The 23,639-nt window shown below is 45.0% G+C and overlaps 1 protein-coding gene and 1 long non-coding RNA gene across 2 annotated transcripts in view; one reads left to right on the forward strand and one right to left on the reverse strand.

Annotated features, from left to right (window-relative positions):
• CPM (carboxypeptidase M) overlaps window positions 1-23,639 on the reverse strand; it is a 32,870-nt gene that overhangs the window by 673 nt on the left and 8,558 nt on the right. The window contains exons 3-8 of the mRNA XM_083824528.1: window positions 13,005-13,098; window positions 5,582-5,754; window positions 3,906-4,090; window positions 3,468-3,638; window positions 2,476-2,628; window positions 1,335-1,483 (exon numbers count right to left, since the gene is read on the reverse strand). Of these exons, the coding sequence (XP_083680654.1) occupies window positions 1,335-1,483; window positions 2,476-2,628; window positions 3,468-3,638; window positions 3,906-4,090; window positions 5,582-5,754; window positions 13,005-13,098 (925 nt within the window). The remainder of the gene's footprint in view (window positions 1-1,334; window positions 1,484-2,475; window positions 2,629-3,467; window positions 3,639-3,905; window positions 4,091-5,581; window positions 5,755-13,004; window positions 13,099-23,639) is intronic.
• Window positions 7-10,228, forward strand: LOC310894482. Its single transcript, XR_014579946.1, has 2 exons — window positions 7-492; window positions 8,730-10,228. It is a non-coding gene; the product is annotated as an uncharacterized lncRNA (long non-coding RNA).

Here is a 23,639-nt window from a genome sequence, read left to right on the forward strand (position 1 = left end):
AGGAACAAGCATGAAAGATATTTTTTTTTTGGTTTTAAGCACCGAGTTCAGCTGTAAAACAATCATTGTCTAATGCGCTTATTTATACTTTCAACGTGTAGGAAAAGTGTTCTAAATATAAGTTGAACTACAGCAAGAGAAAACAGTAAAAGTTTTTCACATTACAGCAATAAGACTAAAAAAAAAGCTGAGATGGAGACGGTAACAGAACATATGCTTTTTTTCACCCCCCTCCCCCCCAGTTCACAAGGCTCTTAGCTAATTTTGCTTTATTTGGGTCATTACCTTGCAGTGGATGAACCGACTAAATTGCTTAGCAACGAGAGCCACAAAACCTGGAGGATGCGACCTAGTGGGTAGCTAACCGTGTCAGGCAGCAGCACAACGCTAACTGAAGTCTGCTTCATGTGAACGGGAACAAGGAACTGCAGTTTGAACAAGCCCGAAGCTAGCAGCAAAAGTGCTAGATGTCATGGGGCATTCTCTGCCACAGTAAGTGAATTTCTCTCGGTTGTGGTTTTTCCTTGCCCCTTGTAAGGTGCTGCCATGGATCGAGGTTGCTCACCTCTAGGGACCAAAGTTAAGACTGCCTTACTAGGAGTAACCGCCTTACTCCTTTAGCAGGCTGCAGCAGGAGGGTGGCAGGGGCAGGGGCTGAGCACATGCAGGAGGCCCTCACGGGCTGCTCAAGTCCGAAGAGGCGTAGACCAGACTGACATTTTAGGGGAGGGAGTCTCTTTCCTGGGAGGTTCTGACAGGAGGATTCATATTTCAAACCAGCAGCGATTTTTGGCCCAAAGACCACAGGAGCACCGCGTGCTGTACAAGAGAGGGAATCTTGCAGTCATCCTGGCTCCGGGCAGAGACTTTGGTGCTGGGACGCTCTCTAATACCAGCTCCTGACAAGGCCCTCAAGGAAGCCCCTTCCACCCAAGGCAACTGTCACTGACAGCCTTGTCAGCCTGTTGCTGCCAGGGGCTACGTGGGTCCCAGCCTCCCAGCCCTCACCCTCTAACAGCTCTCAGGTTTGCTTCAAACACTTCAAGCCAGCATCGCCATGGTCCGGACACTCAGCTGGTTCCACCACCCAGTTAGATCACCGCTTATTCCTGGACAGCCTGGGGACAGGAGGTCTCACTGTATCTAAGCATTGCCCTACTGCTGACTCAAATATTACAATTAATTAATTTATTTTTTAATCTGCTAATGAGTCTTTACAGTTCCTGTATTTGACTCAAGCAAGTCCACCTTACTCGGCTATAAGGATTTGGTCTTGCTGTGCTCAAGAACTCGATGTAATTAGAAATAATAATTTGGTAAGGCAGCACACTTACATTGATCACATACTTCCCAGGCAAAAGGAGAAGAAAGTACTCTCCGTGTTCGTTTGTTCTGTACGGGCAGACGTGAGACCTCCCTTGGGCTTCCACAATCGCATTGGGAATAGGATTTCCATTCTTATCAGTAACCTGACCTTTGACTCCTGTGAAAAAGGGAGAGGAGAGAAAGATCACAATGTGTACTCGTGACGAGCCTCCTTGTCTGGCAAAGTCAGACTATTTGTTGCTGGGTGCATTCAAAGGCTATTTCAATTATTTCAAGTACATCTAATAATATCACTAGGACTTACATATTACCGAAGAGAATTAAAATAGAAAATCCTTTTTGTTGTTAGCAGCTTCCCCTCACGTTAGTTTAGAAAGCACCATTGTAATCTCTAAGTTTCATTTGCTGAAAGCATCATACCTACTTACTGCATGTGTCTTGCTGAAGGGCTTACATTTTCAGTATTGTGTGTGTGTTCTTTGTGTTTGTTTGTTTTTTAAATAGCCCAGCCTGTTATCTAGTGCTTCCAAATGGCAGAATAACAATGTCTGCTTATGGAGTAGTTTCCCTTAATTCTCACAAACCACCTTAAAGGCAGCGCTGTCATTAAGCAAAACAGCAATCAGACATTCAAGGCAACAAAACCCAAGATAAGCAACAGATCTGTGCGAACCCTTTAACTCTGCAAAATACCACTGATTCACTAAGCAGTTCTCTCTTCCAACTGTGAAGTCCAGACCACGCTTAGGTCTTAAAAATACAAAATCCAAGCAGCAGAGAGCCACGAAACCATGCCCACATACACACAGGTTTAGAGACCTCGGAGATAAGTGACTGCCCCAGGGCTGCTCAGGAGAGCAGGCTCCCGGGAGGGCAGGGGGAGGTGAGATGCCTGAGGGGCCTGTCCCAGTGCATTTTAAGCTCCTTGGACTCCACCTGACAATCCCACCTCTAAGTTCTTCCCTCGCCCATCCCTAGCCTTGTAGCACTTGCCCTTCAGGTCTTTCCTGGAGCACAGCAGCTCCCAGATTCATGCCGTAGCTCCTCACCTGTGAGCTCCAACACAGCCCCAGGCTACTGCAGCCTGCCCCCTTTGCCCAGCCACCCGGTCTCCTCAGCTTTAGCTCCCTTCCCCGGCTGCATACCCACCTAGGTGTACTTGTTTTATATATTCAACCAGAGCAACTTTGTTGTCTCTCCAGAATTTCTCCAACTGGTCTGCCGGAGGATATTTACAGCATGACAGCTCCAATGTGATTTCAAAACATTGTCCCCAGACATAGTTGTAATCTTGCATTCCACCTTAAGAGCAAAATAAAACAAGCCAGCGTTCAGCTGCAAAGAAGCACCAAGCTCAAGCTATACGAAAAATGGAAGTTAAAAATGTTGGCACTTACATCACACCCGTAAGAAAAGTAAATTAGACAAATTATTCCTCAATACCACACTTACATTCACTGCTTCCTGTGGAAAACCAGCTTAATAACTCTCTATATACTTGTAGGGTATTGTTTTTTAAAGCGCAGCGATGTTTTGGAAATGATGATTATTGTGGTTGAGGAAGGGTGGGTCTTTGACTTAAAAACTCAGAAGGCTTTTCAAGCACTGCCCACTGAATGGAGACATAAATCCATGTGTTGGCATGGGGTTTACTAGTCTTGGAGCTGTCCTAAGAGCCTTTTAAGGCTTTGAATTCAGACTGGGAAAGCAACACATGGTATGTACCAGAGTACACAGAACCCATATTGTATTTGGTTACATGTAAACAGAAATGAAAAAAAAAAAAAAAAATCAGTAATCAAGGTTGTTTGTTTATTTTTAAAAGGATGATACATGAACAGAACATCGGTTTTCTTTCTGAAAGAAGAGAGAGGTTTTTGACCTTGGTGCCAGACTGATGTACCTGAACATATATGAATGCTCTTTCCCTTGAGAAAGGACACAGAGGAAATCAAAACAGCAGCAACTGCCTCATTCTGATCAGCAGAGCCTGCAAACACCTGTGTCCTGCTCCAACAATCCCTGCTTGCATCAGCCCTCTACTCTGGGCAAAATGACAGCCCTTTCATCATCACAGGTGGCAGAAGCAAGTGAGAATACCGTATCTGAAGTGGCTGAAAAAATAGCACTGCCATTCTTACCTTCCAGCTGGTACCAGGAATACCCATTGGTGATGCCGTCTGGAAAGGTTTGTCTGCTGTCACACCCAGTCCCTTTGTACATGCTGGCATGGTTGAAAGAATAGGTCTTTGCCAGGTGAATAAAAACATCATCATCTGGAGACCTGCTGTAGCCTTCTGATGAGCCAGTAACTGCAGAATAAAGACAGCCATCACATAATTCTCATTAGCAGTAAAACAGACAGTGCTATCTTACATACAGGATAAGAATCTCCTCAATAGCCAGAGCAGAGAATGAATTTTGATGCCTCATTTTGTCTTTGATGTTTCCCAAAGTCTGCCCATCTCAGCTCAAAAGCTGAAAAAACCCTTGCAGAAAACCTTACAGATGTTGCTTTGGTACAGCTACGATTCCTAAAACAAATCAGCTTTGGGGAAAAGGGTTTGTTACCAGCTTACCTGAGTTACCGTTATCGAACGTGTAGCTGGCAACCAGGGCACCCCCATGCAAGTTCGCTGACAGAACAAACGTTTCATTTTTTATCCAGTTCATCACCGCTCGAGTCTCTGGCTGAATGGTGTTGTTGTTACTTTCAAAGGCGTCAGGAAAATTCCTGTTCAGATCCTCTCCGTTCTTATTGTACCTTAGAAAGAGAGAAGGCACTGCCGTTACTGTTTGCCTGTGGACACTTCCACACCACCAGCCCCATGGTGCTTGAGGTCCATGGCACACCAGTGCCTTTAGGGAACAGGCAAGACGACCACTGCAAGGTTATCTTCTCAAGCATTCAGAAATTGGACTTCAGTATGCTTTCTGTCAGCACCAGGCTTTTCATAGGACACAATAAAACAACTCATCTGCTGTATTTCAGGTGAAAACAGAGAATGATATTTAACACGCATATAGGACATACCCACACCTACACATACAAGAACTTAAAAACCTAAGTCAGGTAAGAAGGATACATCCTTCTGTCTGTGTTTTTCCACTTGTCTAGGAAGATCAAGGTAACTGCTGGATGGCGATGTCCCTTGTATTCCTGTCACTCTGGACAGACAGCAAAATCAGACACAGGATGGATTCTGTTCCACCTGTACTTGAAGGTCCAGCCCGGGCAAACACTTTCTTCCTTTTTCACTCAGAGAGGTCAGCACAGAGAGTGTAAGAGAGTATTTTAGTTTCAGCTGTGTTAATTTTTTTAAACTCAGTTAGTTAAATTCTATTTGACAGCAAGGGGATAAAAATTCCTGCCCTCCGTAGAAGTCCTATCTACTTGCTGAGGAATACTTTTCCTTCCTGATAAAAAGAAGGGCCTACACCAGTCACCTAGAGGATTAAGCTTCTCTCTACCTAAACTACCTTTTCACTTGTTCCTGACGTTGCCATGGCCAAAGATCCAGGCGAACTCCTAGCTCATGAGTTTGCTTTTTCTTCACATTCCAGCTTTGCCCCTTTGGCATTTCTTCCGATTCTCTCACTCTCTCCTCTTCTTCCCTCTTCTAGCCTGTTAAACATTTCCTCCCCTTTTTGGTCTCTGCAAGTTACGTTAAAGAATGCAAAAGCAGCACAAGATGCAATGCTAGGTTACATTTCCTTCTGAGTGTTTTTCTAGCACTGCTATTAGCACAGCACCTATTATAGCTGGCTCTGCTTGCGTAACTCCTCCCTCCCGCTCCATCTGCGCTCAATGTGAACTACCAACACGTTTGTGGCAGTCCATTCAACCAGCTCAGACGCACCTTTTTCTCATTAAGAAGGGTTACATAGTTCTTCAGCTGAAGAAGATCCCTGGGGGTGGACTTTTTATTTCATCTTTCTTTGTGGTACCCTAGAGGTCTGACTAGGTCATTGTCCTTCTCCTCTCAGTTTGGGTCTCCTGCCTGGAAGGTTAGCTCATTATATCATTCTGACCAAGTTTCTCTCGCCACACCACATATAAACACCAGGCTGACTCACTCTTCCAAAACCCTGTGCTGTAACAGTGTCTCTTCAGAACAGCACAGGCCAAAATTATCCCTAACGCATCCACTACGCTATTTTCTCCACCAAGTATGATTCAGTCCCTTGGCTATCTCCAACTATTACTCCCCACCCATTTCCTTTACCCACTCCCACCCTCCTAAGTCAGCCTTACCTTCCTCGTGAGTAATAACAATGAGGCACTTTTGTAGCTTCAAATCCATCAGGATTCATCGTTGGCATGATGTGAATCCGGGTATTATTGAGTAACTGGGTAATATTTGGGTCACGTCTGTAGTTGGTCACCAGGTAGTCTATCAAATGGAGCAGGATTTCTCGCCCAACAGTCTGCAAAAGCAGCATAGATTTTATTTTAAGCCTGCTATGGACGAAAAACAGAACAAAAAAACTAACAAAAACAGCCCAAACCCACCGCTTTACGCTTACAGGGTTTTGTTTTGACTGGGTTACACAGACACACGAGGCATACAAGAACATTCTGGTCAATACTGTTTTGTTTCATGCTCTCTCTCTAATTACATTTAAAGCAATTTACAAGATTAAAGGAGTCACTGGAAGGTTTTCACAAGAGTTTCAAACCCAGATCAACCAGAACTACTTGTGTAATGGGAAACCGACTGTGTCAGCTACGCTGCTCAAACCCTGTGCGGATAAGGCAGAGCCTTATCAAAAACTCAAACTGCAAGGGCTGCCTGCTGAAGACCACGTGGGCTGGGAAATGCAGCCCTGCAATATCTCAGCGGTGGTGCAGAGTCAGCTCTGGGCTGATGCCCCAGGGACCCTGGGCCCTGCACGTAAGTGCCAGTGCTCGGCAGGGCTGGCAAGTGATGGAAGAAGGGAAAGAGTCTCCTTCCAAATTTACCAGGGTTCTGCAGAGTACAAGAGTTTGTTGTTTTTCATCTCTTTTTCTGTGAAATCAACTTTAATGCAGGCTCAAGAGCAGCTGACTCCTGATACAGAGAGAAGAAAGGCCCCCCAGACACTTCCCTCGTGCCCCGTACCTTGCCGTACCCTATTGCTATGAACACTGGCACTGGGGAAATGGAACAGGTGTGTATGGATCCTTAGAGAAAGATGGAAAGCCCATTTGGATGCAACCTCTGGCTCAAGGAAAGGCAGTGGCAGAGAAAAAGCTAAATGCTTGTTTCTGTTCATGTCAATTCGTGTAAGTCATGAAGGCCGGCAGGACATCTCCCTTTGGTCTGCTAGGTCAGATCTTAGCCAAAACAGCGACAACTTCCAGCTCCAGTGAGTTGAGAACAATCCTGTTCTGCCCCCAAAACCACCAGCACAGCGTGTTCACTGGACCAGGCTTTCCAGGAGCATCAAGGTTGCTGTGGGGTTCCTAAACTCCGGCTGGGATGGGAACAAACCAAGACTGGCAACTGGATGTGCTCTGCAGATAGTTTCTCTCTACTTTTTCTCCAAGAACAGAGCCTGGTAAATCACTGAGGGCTCCACTTCAGAGCTACGGAGCCTCCGTATCTTTTACAATGAGTCTCGCACCACTAATGTGGAAAAACTGCAGAGGATTTTCACCTGCTGCTAAATTGAGAAACATGGAGTGACATTACGGGGTGAAACTGGCATCACAGATCAACATCCTCTTGCTTGCAGGCTGGTACAGGGCAAGGTAAAACAGGTGAAATCAGACAGAGGGAAGGGAATATTTCTCCCCAGCTATTTGCTGCAGTGACAGCTTGTTAAATTTTCACACCAGTGCAATTTAAGCAGCAAGTCCCACTGTGGTCACGGAGGTAAACGAGAACATGGAGCTCAGCTGGCAGAAGTGGGCTGGTACACCGTGGGTGCACCCTCTGCTCAGGTTGGGAGCAAAGCACGTCTCTTCAGCCGGGCAGCAACTGACGCTTGTCCCAGAAGGAAGAGGGGAGGGCAGCAGCGCCAAGCACTGCCCCACAGAGCCGCAGATCACACCGGTGTCAGGCTTAAAACTTACTCCGTGAAATTTAAGAAGGGGCGCACCAGAACCTGTCTTGTACGGGCAGCTCGGGTGATAGACATCTTGGGCAGCAGGGGGAAGAAGGGAAGGGGGAGAAGTCAGCCAAATCATGGCCCTGGGCAGGAGAGATAAAGCTAGCAGGCTCAGAAGAAACGAGAACAGCCCTACCGCAGAGAGAGGTAGACTGCAGGCAAGACTGGACTGCTCTCCGGAGGAAACGGGAAAGGGGATCTGCTCCTATCCTGGTTCCCTTCAGTGTCTGGGGCAGGGGCAGCAACTCCAGGAAAAAAGGAGTAGAGAAGCAGGAAAAGGAAGAAGAAAAGGTGGTTGGAAAAGGATAATGTTCATGAACAGCAGAAGCTGACCGGTGCTTCATAGGTGACATTCTTTGCACTCCAGAGTAAAGCCCAGACTTATTACATATGCAGCATTAAAAACAACAACAAACAAATCCTATTTTATGGGATTCCTTGCGTAGCTCTTGCTGTATCCGAGTCCTTAGCCCCATTCAGCTAACATCTGTCAGAGAGGGCTGGTACTCTCATCATTTGAGGAAGTGTGTGTGTTACCACTTGGTTTTGGTAGAGCAACAGAGGGAGGGCTGTTGCTTTGGCCCAGATGACCCCAGATTTCTTGAGAAAGCACATCTGGAGGTGGTTAAGGGAAGGGAAAGGGAGGGGTTTTGTTTCTGAGACAGTGAAGCTCAAGTTTTGATCAAGCCCTCAGAAGGCACCTACTGCCCAGCAAGCTTTACCCCGCCTACATCTAACACACACACGGGGAGAGCAGAGGGAAGACCTCATGTCTTCGAGGGAGCACGACGAGTATTCGGTTTTAATCGCAGCCTCCCCGGGGCGATGGCCTCGTGCCCAGGTGTGTGGCTTTGCAGTAGCCCAGGCGAGGGGTGACACAAAAGCCAGCCCTTTCTCGCACCCCGGGGACCCAGCCGGCTGTCACGACCCTCTGACAGAACGCACGCCCAGATGTCACGGCGTCATTGCGTGCCCCAGGGGCAGACAGGCAGCAGAAGAGGCTTCCCGTGGCCCCTGGGGAAGGCCGGACTGCAGAGCACCGGTCTGGCTGTCACGCCCGGTCAGCCCCTGCTCAGAGACTGAGCGCTTGGCCAAGAAGCCCCGGCCACAGCTTGTTAAAAGATTAAGGTCAGCTGCCACCGTGCCCGCGGCGTGACGCTCCGCGCCCGCGCCCCTGCATTTAACACGCTTCTACTGCCACGTGGTAGAGGCCGAGAGCCAGGGGGTGACGGGCCGATAGGCTCTGCCCATTTTTTTTTAAAGATTAAAATTCTTTCCTTAAACTTGGCCTGTTTTTTTTTTTTTTTCAGCTGAACTATGTCGAAAGAAAGACCCGAACCGTCAGGTAGGACCTGTTCCAGAGCAGCCCGGCCTCGCCAGCCTCCCTGCTCCGGCCCCGAGTGCTGCGCAGAGCTGGGGCAGCGCGGGCACCACCCGACCCGAGGTGCAGGGGGAGCCCCAAAAACCTGCCGGCCGTAACGCCTGGATCTGGGGCACCTGCAGCACACCCCAGCGAGTCTGGGGGATGTCAGCTACGAAGGGCAGCCCTAAAGCCGCTGCTTGTGTGGACACCACCTGGCACACGCAGCCAGCGCCTTCCAAAGCAGCAGCCCGACCTATGTTGAAAGAGATCTCAAAGTTTTTCCAAGCACGAGGTTAGCAAATAGACTGGGCTGCTGGGAACTCTGAGGTTTCTAGTACCCTGACCTTCTTTACATCCTGTCAGCTGATATTGAAACCAGGTAGAAAATAGTTCCCTATACAGGAAATATATATACCATTCTTCCCCTATTCTCTCTTCTAGGGTATGTATTTGTAGCCCTGCCACACCTCTGCCATGCTATATCGCACGATACAGATAAATGACATTGGATATATCCTGAAAACTTCATATAGCAGCCTTTATAATATGCGGACACAACCTTTTGTCTAATGTGGTGATAAAAATTGTCTTGTATAGACATATTTTGACAGCATAAATGCAGCTTCTATTCACTTTTGGAAATGAGAACAAGAGATTCTACAAAACACTTTTTTTTTTTTAAAAAAAAAAAAGCTCCAATGGTATCAATCACAAATAAAACTACTCCAGTCCTCAACCACCCTAATAAGGCACCATCTCTCTGGAAACCCGTCTGTGGAGATGATTACATCTATGATGACATGCAAAACAGGGTACAGCTGCGCTAACTTCACTCACAAGATAAGCCACCAAGATAAACACATCCGTTCACGTGGGCTAGTTCAGGCCCATCACCACAGGCTCAGCTTCGGGGAGAGAAAGAGGCAAATACTGTTGCACCAAAAAAAGCAGAAGTTATCAGAAGGGGAGGATGTGGGAGAAGGATGGCACCAGTACTATCATCCTGGAAAAGGGACTGACCTCGTGATTGCTATCACGCTACAGCTTCAGAAAGCTAAGGAAGCCCCATCTGTAATGCAGCAAAGGGAACAAGCAGAAACGCACAGGGAGGTTACACTTCGGACATGCTTTCCCTTAGAGCTTTCCTGCTACAACCTAAGTGGTTTAGGAACAGTCTAATGAAATCCTCTGGCTCAGTTGTGCAGACTGGACTCCAGTCAGTGGCACAGCTGGTCAAAAGCTGACCGGTTTGCTCCGTGTACAGCTTAAGGGTGTTTGGGGATTTGGCTTTGGTCAGTGAGAAATGGAATGAGCTTTTCCCTCAAAGAGGAACGTGTGAATACCTACACAGAAGAGGAGCTCTTTCAGTGAGAGCACAAGCCTGGGACAAGAACAGGCTGCTGCCTAAATCAGAATGAGCTGTAGCTAAAAAAAAAAAAAACAAAACAGGAAAACTCACATCACTACTCCCCACAGAGAGCAGACCAAAAAAAACATCTCAAATTTGCTTTGAGCCGTCTGTACTAAAGCTCTGGTTGAAATCCAGGGACTACAACACTAACGAGCAGGCCCTAGAGCAGCAGGCAACCTCTTCCTCATCTTCTTTAGTGCAAATGTTACCGACGTGTCACAGGCCTTTGCATTTTGTGCAGTCTGTTAGTGCCGTTTTGATTAAAGTGCCACAGAGCTGAAAGCGACTGCACTACCTCTAATTATCAGGCAGAGGCTGGATTGCAAGTAGTACTGCTGGAACTGGTGAGCAGCCTCATTCCGCCACAGAAACACTGAGGTAAGTCTACTGTTGCATCTGTGGACCTGGGGCAAAAGTTCACTCTGTTTGCCAATGGCCGTCACAGAACAAAATCATTTAGCCTTGGCTGGTCGTGTTTTATGCTATAAAGCAATTAACCTACTCTAAAGACAGTCTTTCCAGTTCTGATAAAAAAAAAAAAGCTCTCTTCCTGGTGTTGTGTACTCCTATTATCTTAATAGAACTGCCCTGTTGGGCAACCCTCCAAATAACCTCAGTTTTCTTCCAGCAGCATGTGTGAACAGCCTGCACATATGCAATTCAGGCTTCCCCGTTTTCCGGTTTTAGGAGCAGCCTGCTGGCTGAATCAAGGAAAAGTGCCATTTACAAGATCACAACAGGTTAGAAGGGCAGCGTCTCCAAGTGGTACCAGAGGACAGAGCTGCTCACTGCATGGAGAAGCTCCTCACCTTTCTGGGAAGCACCACTGGAGCACAAAGGACGTTCATAGATCAATGAAGCTATAATCCTACAATCTCAGGCTATGAAAGACTGTGGAACACAAGTCGAAGCTTGTCATGCAGTTCGTGCAAAACTTATCTGCTTCATCTATTACAGGGGAAGCTGAGTCTTTCCCCCGTGACTACTCCAGCAGTATTTTAGATTATGGGAATAAGTATTCAAAGATCTCTAATGCTTCTCTATATGAGGAATTCATTTCCTGCCATCTGATATGCTTTTATGGTCAGATAGGAAAAAGTAAAACACTGTGTTATATTCGTATGCAAAAATATATGTAAATATAAGGCAAAGATCATCATGAGGGCCTGAAAAGGAATAGCTTTAATTCCAGAATCTTTCCTAGGGGTGTGCTTGGTCTGATGAACAAGCTAGAACCTGGTTCGCTGGAGAGAGACGTAGCACAGCACCTAGTGCTACGGCACTGCTAGCTCAGGGAACAACCCCTCTCAGACAAACTGGTGATGATGCCAGTACTTAATCTCGCTTCATTTGTCATAGTCGACGTAGAATTTTTGATCCTAGACAGTGATCCAGGTTGCCTGACCCCAGGAACACGCAAACACTGCGTGCCTCCGTGCTCAAAGCTCCTAGTGCACATCCAGCTGGGCGGTGACAGCAGCAGGAGCGCTTCATCCTGGATGCTCTGCCAGGAGGAGCAGCAGCAAGAACCTGCCCTTCTGCACTCCAGGACTACTGGATTGGAAAGCCAGGCCACACTGGACAAGACGGTGTTGTGTTCTCCCCTCCAACTCCCTCCTCACCAAATTTGGGTCATCTGTAGCCATAGTCTTGAAACTTCCTTCAGCAATCCGCAGGGACCGGCGCGTGCAGCCACAGCTCCTGTAGGCGCCCCGCACCACACACAGCACCCAGGAGCGTGGGCCACGCGGGGCCGTGAGTCAGCTCCCTCCCACACAGAGTTAAATTCCAAAGCAGCCAGGCTCCCAGCAGCAGCCTGAGCACAGCCACTGTCAAACAAGGTGAAACTAGTCTAACTTGGGGAAAATTCTTGGCACACAGTGTCGCAAGGGCCTGGAGGCGTACAAGTACTCAGACAGTATCGGTAATAGGAATAGCTGGCGATAAGTTGTGCTTTACACAGGATACACTTACTATTCCACCTAGTTTCATTAATTTGGGGAATTCACAGTCTGGCATATATACATTTTGCCACTTCTGTTGAATTATTTACCCTTTATAACTAAAGACTTCATGGAAACATACCGTGTAGTTTAAATTTATCCTGAACACGCATCATAAAAGCAGGTAAAGCTAAAGAATACGGGAAATGGGAAGCAAGAGAAGATTAGAGGGAAGTGTGAGAAGATTAGAAGGAAGTGTGAAGCTTTGAATATTTCTATTTCAGATTCACATACTACACCAGGAAAGCTCATAATCAGCATTACCTCCTTTATCATTAACACATGGGCATACTTTCCACAGCAAATTAGGCCTGAAATTGCTTTTTCTTTTGTACTCAGTGTTACCTTAGATGAATCTGTGTGTTCCTAGCTTAAGGTTCCTAGGAGAAATTGCCTTCTTAAAAACCGCATTTGGTGGTTCACAAGAATTATTATTCACTCTTTGGATGGGTTTTAAGCGTTTTATCACTCATATTTCATTTCTAGGTAATAACAACTTACAAGCAAACCATTACAACTGATTCATTGCCAGTAAAATTAAAGCCTCTGGGTTTACTCTTGTGGAGAAGACAAATCTCTTTCTACTTGAGAGGTCTTAGGTGTAGGATTCTTTACTTTGATGGAAGGTCTCTTAAAACCCTTCTGCCACAAGGGAAGTTTTCCTTGAAATTCCTCAGGAAACACACACACATTAGCTCTTCTTTGAGGATATATTCGAATAATGAACAGCACACACCTGAGAGAAGTTCACCCTAAACCTCTGGCAAGTATATTTGGTATAAATGACATTGCAAAAGTTGAAACGTACCTCATCCCCATGCATATTAGCAACATACTTGAACTCTGGAATGCCAATCTTATGTTGGGTTGGAAACCTTCCCAGAACAAGAACCCACAGGTCTCTACCTTTAAGAGGGGAAGGGGAAAAGACAATTTTTAAACAAAGTATAAAATTAAACAAACCTTAAAGAAACAAAAAAGTAAAAGATTTGGTCATCAAGACGACCATACAAGTTCTTATATTCCATTGCTGCCCAATCTTATAATAGAGTGTTTTAAAGTAGACTTATTTATAGAAGTACTTGTTAAATTAGTTATAGGAACAAATGTGCTGTCTTCCAACTAAAAGCGTGAGTGAACCCTGCAATTTCAAAAACATTTAAGCAGTGATAGAAAATAGGGGCTTTTTTTTTTTTTTAAAAGAAAAAACATTTTTCAAATCCAGTTCTGCAAGCAAGATTTTGTCAAGCAAAGTCACCAAGCAACTAATAAACTAATATTTGAAATAAAAGACACTTCCTCCAAAAGCATTAAATAAGGTTTTTTGGAAGTACATACAGAATTTTCCATTAACAAAGCAAAACTTATTTTGTATTAAAGACAAAGTAGAAAAGCTGAACACATTAATTAATTACTGCTCAGAAAAAAAAAAGGAGATGACAGGCACAGCTGTATCAGATATCCCAGAAATTAGCAAAATAAGAATTAATAGCTACAGGAAGAGCATTAGTTAAGATTGCTAAAAGTTGCACAGGAAGCTGAACTTTAAGTAACAACACAAATATTTTGGAAGTCCTAATTTAAAATGAGGGAGGGCACATTATTGGTAGCGATCTTGTGGCATTTCAGATCTCTCTGCAGAACGATGCTTCCCACGAGGCTGCTCTCAAAGCAGGTGGACAGCTCTGGTTTCGGCAGATTGCAGCAAAGAAACTGGACCAGTTCCTTGATAACAGCAGCCACAGCCCAAAGGTTGCTAACAGCCGGACCTCGTAGGCACACTGCCTGCCCCCAGCTCTCACCCTGCTTGCTGAGAGCTGCCAATAGGCAGCCTCATAGCTGGAAAGGAAAATAACTGCGGCACCTTGACAAACGGGAGAAAAACGTTGAAGAGAACAGAAGAAACGCGGCAAGATGCACTCAAACAACTGCAAGAGAGGTGAGCTGAAGTCTGAGGTTGCCAAGCTAGGTTCTCACTTCATGGGTTGGATCAGAGCCTCAGGCTAATTAGGGCCAAGAAGCACCGAGGCAGCAGTGACAGCAAACTAATTCAGCAAGTGGTCTTAGCATCCCCTGGTTATACCCGGTCACTCTGGAAGACTCTGGATGTCTGGAAGACATCCTTATGGCCAGATGTCATGCACAAGGCTGAGATGCCACCGCTGACACTCATGACAGAGGACGATGTGAGCTAGCAGTCCATACTTCTAAAAGTAAGCCTGCAGTAAGTGCTTTGGTGAGGAAGCTAGTTATTCAGCTTTGTTGCATGCAGAGCTGCTGTTTCATTAAAAAAATAAAACAGCTTGTCTTCTGTAAATCTAGACAAGTAACAGAGTGGAGAAACCAGAGATACCAGCTTTTAAGCACATCCTTAATCAAAAAGGAGAGGAACCACCAGCCCTAGCCCTTCTCCTCTCCAGAACCCCAGAGGTCCCTTCCAGCCTCAGCCTTTCTGCAACTCTGCGGAAACAGAGGACAAGCCTTAGTGCAGCAGTACGTTTGGAAATGGGAAAAGACATCCTAGTGCTAAAAACAACAAAAAACATTACTTTTATTTATAATCCAGCATGCACAACAGTCTCAATCTAATTTCCAACATGTCATCCTTTCCCTGGCTGTATCCAGAGGTATCCTACAATGGAAGTCCTTCAAGAGTGCTCCTGATGAGCCTTTGTCCTTGAGCCTTCTAAACCATTCTGTCTCTCCTTCAGTCTTTCGGAAAATAATGCAGACATCCCTCCTTGGTATTAACTTCTCAAAGTTAAAAGGTAGCAAAGGACCTATACAGGGGATGCGATGGTGCCCCAGCCCCCTCTCCTATAGGGAGGGGGATAGAGCTAAGCTATAAAACATGGGGTTTCCTGCAGAGCAGACATGGCTTTCCATAAGGCTACAGATTCACCCAGCTCCAGGACTGCCTGCTGTCAGAGGGAGTACCAAGCACACTGGCAAATCTTCAAAATACCTTAAAGCCAACAGGCTAAGTGAATTACATGTCAAAAGCCCTCTCGGAACAAGAGAAACAAGCGCCAGCTAAAAGCATTAGTTTCCACAAATCCTTTATCACTTGCCATACAAACACAAAGCAGAGACATAAAAGGCGAGACAGCTTAAAGCAGGACAGGACATTAAGCCAACCAATATATTAACTGTGTTTATATTACAGCCCTGTATCTAATTAGGTAGTATACAAAATACCCAACTAATCACAGCAGACAAGCAATATTGTAGCCCCTAGAAAACAAAGCATGTTATCTCACCAGTGACCAGCTGGGATTAGCCTCTGGTTTTGTTTGAATGGAAGCAGATCACAGGGGCTATCTCAAATCCGACTAACAGTAACGATAACATCCACATCCATCACACACTGACTTTTCAGAGCATCTCATGAGCTAACGTAGAGCAGCACCATATTTTAGCCACTTCCCTATAGCAGCAGCACTATATTCAGTGCCATAGCTCTACAGCAACAAGAGCCCAAGAACAACTAAAAAGGACAGCTATTTCTGTGACACTTTAGACTTCCTGCAAATAATACTGTATACTGATTTCAAATAAAAAAAGTTCCAGTGCTTCAGAATCACAGAATGGTTTCGGTTGGTGGTCTTTAAGGTCCTTTCCTAGTTGCAATCTCCTTGCCATGGGCAGGGACACCTCCCACCAGACCAGGTTGCCCAAAGCCCCATCCAGCCTGGCCTTGAGCACCTCCAGGGATGGGGCATCCACAGCTTCTCTGGGCAGCCTGTGCCAGGGCCTCACCACCCTCTGAGGGAAGAATTTCCTCCTTATATCTAATCTAAACCTACTCTTTTAGCTTAAAGCCATTCCCCCCCTTGTCCTATCACTACGCCCCCTGACAAAAAGTCCCTCCCCAGCTCTCCTGCAGGCCCCCTTTAGGCACTGGAAGGCCGCTGTAAGGTCTCCCTGGAGCCTTCTCTTCTCCAGGCTGAACAACCCCAACTCCCTCAGCCTGTCCCCATAGGAGAGCTGCTCCAGCCCGCTGAGCATCCTCATGGTCTTCCTCTGGACTCCTCATAATAGATCCACATCCTTCCTGTGCTGGAGGCCCCAGAGCTGAACGCAGGCTCCAGGTGTGGTCTCACGAGAGCAGAGCAGAGGGGGACAATCCCCTCCCTCGCCCTGTGGGCCACGCTGCTTTTGGTGCAGCCCAGGACATGGCTGGCTTTCTGGGCTGCAAGCACACATTGCCAGCTCATGTTGAGTTTTTCAGCCATCAGCACACTCAAGTCCTTTTTTTGTAGGGCTGCTCTCAATCCATTCTCCACCCAGCCTGTGTTTGTGCTGGGGATTGCCCTGGACCCGGTGCAGGACCTTGCGCTTGACATTGTTGTTCACGAGGTTCACACAGGCCCACCCCTGAAGCCTTCCCAGGTCCCTCTGGATGCCATCCCTTCCCTCCAGCATGTCCACTGCACCCCACAGCTTGGTGGCATGGGCCAACTTGCTGAGGGTGCACTGGTTCCCACTGTCCACGTCACCAAGGATGTTACACAGCACCAGTCCCAATACAGACCCCTGAGGAACACCACTCGTCACCAGTCTCCACCTGGACATGGAGCCAATGGCCACAACTCAGTGCGACCACCCAGCCAACTCCTTCCCCCTTCCCCTTGGAGAGGTCCATCCCTCAGACTCTCATCTCTCCAATTTGGACAGAAGGATGTCGTGTTGGACAGTGTTAAATGCTTTGCATCAGCAGGGCTCAATCCTGCTGTTATCGCTGCAACTGCGCTCATGGGAAACACAAGGAAGAACTAAGTATAGGCTAGCGTTAGTTACTGATCTAAATTGGTCGTTCCAGCATTAGCATTTAGACTGTTTATAGTTTGCGTGAGGGCCATCTAAATGATAAACACTCTCATGAACTGAGCCGTCAATTATTTTCTGGCACTTCCAGCTTGTGAGAAGCATTACGCCTACCATTAACAATTAAAATAAATTCCTGGGGCTGCCCAGCCTGCAGTACTGGATAGTGTACCTGTGAGGGATGATGTAAGATTTCTTCCCATATACCAGTAATTTACTGCATATGAAGAGATTCACCAGATAGATAAAAGTTTCCTTTAATCAGTAAAACCCCAGATAACTCTGTTTTCATACCCGAAGTTAACAGCTAAGCCACCTCCCATGTGCTTTGCATCAACTGAATGCATACCAAGAAGCCATTTCTCACTGCCAAACCAGAAGTGATTCCAGCTAATCAGTGAAGTATATTTCAAGTAATCAAGACAAACTTGTGTTTGTAACCGTGTCTCAGGACAAGTAAAGAGACTTCAGAGTTAGTGTTGGACCAGAGCCAGATTACACAGCTTCTACTAGAGGGAGCAGTCTTTTCACTTATTTATTTTGAAGTTCTCTAGCTTTGCCTCGGCAATATTCGTGGCATGGTATCGATATTCTGAACAGCTCTACAAAAGCTGGGAATTGAGATAGAGAACTGATAGTGATCCCCAGATCCAATGGGAAAGAAACTAACTCAAACAGAACTCTTGAGATTTGGAGTAAGCCACAGCAATTTACTTCACTTTGTTTTTCATAACCTCTTTCTTAAGCAAGAGTAAAAATTATTAAGTTTTATCTCAGGTGTGGTAATAAACTCCGTAGACCAAGCAGAAAATCAGGGTGGTTTATCCAGAAAGATGCAGCTTTAAGCTGCAGGGACAGCCATCGTAGTAACAAGAATACAGAGATGTTAAGTAGAAAGTACAAACAAGTTAACAGTCTGAAGAATGACAGTTATCTACTACTGATATCTCAGCAGTCCTGACAACTTACCCTATTGGGGCTTCATTCTACCATGTACCCCACAAACTGCATAAATATGTTTCTGTCCCCTGAAACATAAAATCAAAGCGGTGCAAAATGAGAAGGGGGACCAGACAGACAAGGTTCTGATCAATGAGAACGTAACAGGGTGGTGGCTATGCCTTAGGCAGAGCTTGTATCGATCACGCTCAATTCCTGTACAAGCAGAAAGGCTTCAGCCTAGGTTCTGTGATGAGAACACCAAGTAACAGTAGTAAAATAACCGTATCAGCTGATATAACAGCTTCCACTGCAAAGGCAACCACTACTGTAATTATGGTTTGACAGAAGAAAGAGAAACGATGCAAATAACTAGCATCTGCATTACTTATACAAAACACTGTGGGGAGACAGGGTGGCATGAGAGTCGCTCCTTGATAAGTTCTTCTGTAGATACACCACCGTTCCCACACAACCTCTTACACTCTTTAATCCACTTTCACAATACATACTAATATTGGAAACATTTCCCTAACTGTATTTGGCAACGTTCAGCTAAGTCTTGGGGCACTCCATCCTTACGCTAGTGTTACATACTAGTAAATCTACGTTAACTGGTACCGTGCAAGGTATTAAGGGATCTTTGGTTTTCTTTTATGGTAGAGCTATGTCACAGTATGTTCCAAACTGCTTCTAACACCTCTTTTCTGAGTATTTAGTCAACCTGTGCTTACTACCACACAAAATTTCTTATTTTGCAGGAGGAGAGATCAAGAAATCAATACTGATTTGTCACTTCAAACTTCTGTGTGACAGTCATGGTAATCTGTGACTGTGCTAACATAAACCTGTCTTTGGCTTTTGTGATCTGTACTTGCATTTACTGCAAAGCTCAGCAATGCCAGTGTCAAACACAGCAGTACAGTTGCCCCCCATGCCCATGCACACTCTTGAGGTATTTCTGAAAAGGGCAAGAAGACAGAAATGTACAGACATTAAAAACCTATGTTGCTCAGGATTGAGCTTGTAAAGCTTCAAGAAGAAAGCAAAACATTGGTTTCTCCATACCGAGCGTACCGAAATGTATCATCTTCCAGCAAAAACACTACCACATCTGCTAAGAGACTTCAGGAGAAGCTCCTTTTTGCTAAGCAAGTGCCAGCAGCGCCCTTGCCTTGTGTTACTCTGATTTGCCATCACCACTCCAAGCTGGAAAGTCTAAAGCTATTTTGGAACTTGTCTTCTGCAAGAGGACTGCCAACAGCACATATGACTTAAATCACATTCTAAGAAAAGCTGAGTTACCAGCACGTTATTTATACAACCAAAAACGTTTAATCAGTATGACTGATATGATAGTATTGTAGCAGTAGCCTTACAGACACAAACAAATATGCGAGTTTAATCCAGTCAGACTGCTGTGTAAAGTACCTTTCAGATTACAGAGAGTTATAAAAGTGCCAGGGATATAAACTTTGCGAATTATCAACCAAAAAAGGCAGCTGTGTCTGCTCAGAAAACAGACATTCTAGATGTATAGTTTATACTCTGAATAACCCACATACCTGAAACTGGGGTCAGACAGATGCATGAACCACTGTAGGACAGATTTCTCTGTGAATTTATCCTTGCTGTCAGTACACCATGCTCTCATGGTCTACTGCAACAAAAAAAGATTATCTAAGACTTGGACTGGATTTCCATTAGTAATGAACAACAAAATTGGTATCCCAAGAGGAGCTAGAGCATTTAAAATATAAGCAAGACTTCAAGGTATTTTGAAGTATTAAGAAATAAAGTAAAAAATAACAACAAAAAAACAGGTCAGTCACATACATTAAGCGTGCATACCTGACAATATTCAGCATGGTGCACAAGTCAGCAAAACAAACCCAGAAGAGCCCACGGTAACATTAGATTACAGGTCTACCGTGGCCAACTCAACCCCCCCAAATAAAGAGCATTTCTTATTTGGGGAAAGTGTAAAGGTCTTGCTGTTTTCTTCCAAGTATCCTGCTTAATGGAGAACTTTGAAAACAGATCATACAACACAAGAACCACTGTACTTAATAGGTTATTGGCAGGACTGAAAACCATCGATAAAGAAGCAAACACCTATTTGAGGATAACAGGAAGGAAGAGATTAATGGGAACTACCTGCACTACCTGTGCAGCACTTAAATTTTATTTCACAGTGTTAGGATATCCCATGCCCTGTATTTCCACTTGTTAGCCTTCTGAGGACTAGTACGGGCTGTTCCATCTCAGAAAGTTTGCAGTATTTTTGAGATACCAAGGACCAGAACTTTTCAACAAGAGATGCACCGTCACTGATGCAGTTACTACGCTGAGCCCACTGCTTAATCCTTCTGCTTGCTTCTCACGTATCCCTTCTTACAGGCTTAAGGCCACCCCTCACTCAAATAAATAAAAATAACTCCGCACTATTCAATAAGCACCTATTTCCACAGACGATACCAGCTAATCCAATTTGGAGTCAGTACCTGATGAGCAGGACTGGAGGAATGACCCTTGGAAAGCCAGGTGCTGTTTATTTGTAACCAAAGCATTTGAGAATTGAAGGGTTCAGAACAGTTCATAGTTCATGTGCTGCCTTATCAACCTAAAGGTTTACAACTCTTTGGTTGATTGCGACATCCACAGCTGCCTAAGCACTGTCATGGGACTCGTATGTTATGATGATGACAACCCTTTATTTCCTACGTACGTATGACTTTGTGCAGTACTACTTCCAGTTCTCGTAATCAAGCTGAGCACACTCTTTATACGTCAAAAGATTAAAAAGCGCCAATGCAGAGCACGGTTTCTACAACAGCACCTTGTCTTTGAACACAAGAAATAGAAGGAAATAAAAAGATCCAAACAAGAACAACCCAGAAGGGAACACCATTTCTAAATTTATATACACTAACCTTATTCAGTGTTGGTCGCTGAGAGGAGAACGCCACAGACACAGAATCAGCCCAAATGGGCATCCCCTGTTATTTACACTACCTGCTTTCATATTCACTCCCAGAAACCAAACAGACTTTTTCCTTCTTCACCGACTCTTGCTTCTATTAGCACAGGATTTTTAAACCTAATTCTAAATGTGTCTTATTTTATTTTCTGAGAGAGGTGTGAAACTGGTATACACCCAGCAGTTTTCAGAAAAGCAATTGTGTATATAAAAGAAACATTACCCATTCACTGTAACACCACTGGATCATTCCAAGCAAAGTGACTGCCCATAATGCAAGCCAGGGACAAGGAAGGGGGTGGCTTGTTTTTAAGTGCAATTTATCCAGATTAACTGGTTTTATTTGGCCTACCCTTCTGCTACCAAAGGCAGAGGAGGCCAAAAACTGTTTCTGCCACTCAAAGGCAGAAGGAGTAGAAAACTAAGAGAAAACTACAGGCTGTTGCCCTTGATGGCTCAGAAGTCACTGGTGTACTTTGAGGGTAGCAGCACACTGAGGTGCCTTGTCAAGACGCTCGCTATGCACACCCCACCAGCATCCCTGGCATACCCCATGCATTATATTTGCCACATGTATGGGAAGCTTCCAGCAATACACATCTCAACACTGGCACTCACACAAATGAGTGGCTTTTTCTTCTTAATTAAACTGGCTGGAGGGGAAAAAATGCAAGATCAATTAACTTATTTTAAAAAGTTCAATCCGTATCATCATCTTTGTTCCTGATTTAATTAATAAGTTAGCCTAGTTTGACCAGCCACTTCTAGATTCTCTCTCAAAATGGGTAACAAAAGAAAATTAGAAATATTAACGACTGTCTTTTAGGAAAGGCAACCTGTTTTAACAAAAATTACAAGAACGTAAAATCCAAGCAGTGCTTCTTGAAGAGACAAAGGTTGTCACATGTGGTGGTGGCCTCTGTTTCCTCCTGGATTTTGGTAGTCACATGTTGTGCCCATTTTCTCTTGGATTTTGAGATCAGCCTCATGCAGCTGTGCAAAGCAAGCTTTGTATTTTAACTTACTTCAGGTCCACCACGGTGCTTTGTCAGAAACCTGATTTGCACGTTGCCAGCAGCGCATACTGAGGAAGTATCATTCTGTGCTTAGCCTACTCCTGGATATTTTCTAGCTTTTTTCTCTAGCTGTTCTTGGAAAAAAGAATACTGGACCAGACTGGACTTCTGAACCAACACAGTCGGGCTGCATTTCTTACTGAAAGGAGAGTTTGCTTTATTTTAACCTTAAGACAAACGTTACTTTTTCAGATCTGCACAAGCTCTCCCTGCTTAAGTGTCCCAGGTAACTGCTGACCCTTGGATGTGGAACATTCGCTAGGGACAAACAGGAAATACTGCTCAGCTGTCCTAAATCCACTGTGACCTCAGCAAGTTAACACAGCAGCTACAACCATTCAATTAAATAACTTCAACTACCACAGGCTGACCTTTCCCATAACAACAAAAAAATGAGTAAGCAAGCCTTAGACACCAAACTGCAGCATGATCTGCTTAGAAGCATCATCTAACCTCTGCCACATCTCAACCACTGCAGAGTTTATAAGAGTTACTGAGTCAGAAGTGGAGCCACTTACAGGCAGGGCAGTCTTGGCTGGGAGGGGAAAGAGAGCTTCGCCCAGCCCTATGCATTTTCCCCTACCTGCCATCTTCAGTAACCTAATTCACAAAAAACATTGAAAAAGCCAAAATAGCAATCATGCACGTTCAGCTTTCATTCCCAAGAGAAAAGCCAGCCTTAAAAAAAAAAACTAGATCTCTTCTGTGCATGACCAAGCGTAGAACTGTCTAAGGAACAAATGCTTCAGGGTTAGAAGTCACATCTTGCCTCTGTACATCTAGTAAGTAGGTTCACGTTCGTACTCACTGAGCTAGCTGAACACAATCTGCCATACCACAGTTACGTACAGTAAAGCTTTAATTAGGGAACCCTGAGAATCAGCAAGACTGATAGCCCCAGGGGTGTACAGCCAGAAGGCATGGGCAGAAAGGCCATCCAGAAAGCATGCAAGGTGTGCTGCTCTTCTTCTATGCGAAGAGGATGGAAAGCTGCTGGAAATACTTTTCTACCAACAAGCTGCATCCCCCGGAGTGGGGAAGGAGGGACGTGTTACTGTGCTCTCCTCACAAATAAGAGGAAAATGCAGACAGGACTACCATCTGGGGGTGAAACGCAGACAGCTTTTTTCTTTTTAAGGAATTCCAACTAGAATTTGTTTAAAAATTAATAACATTATACTGCAAGTTGCAATCAACTCCCACTGCTGACCACTAACATCAACATTCACCTGATTTTCCCTGTTCCTAGAGAAACACAGACCTTGTAGTATGGCCCAAAGACCAGCAAACGTAATCTGTGACAGGATTACGGAGAGACCCAATCTGGTAGTAGAAGACCATCTCTTCAATTATGGATATGTTTTCTATTTTTATTGGAGCATCTCATTCTCTTCTTGTGATATTCCACAGCAATCTGAGGAAGTGAATGTTTAGGATCAGCTTAAACTGACACTGAGTTACATATAAAAACTAACTTGAAGTGTAAGTAGACATTCAATTTATTCCTTGCAATCAGCAAGGAGCAAATTCAAGTTGAATTGTCAGTACAGTTATAAACGAAACAAGGATTGTGATCCTGGGTATAAGGACCAATCTTCTTATTTGCATGGCTAGAAATTTA

The sequence above is a fragment of the Anser anser genome, assembly GCF_964211835.1.
Source record: "Anser anser genome assembly, chromosome: 1".
NCBI classification, from domain to species: Eukaryota; Metazoa; Chordata; class Aves; order Anseriformes; family Anatidae; genus Anser; species Anser anser.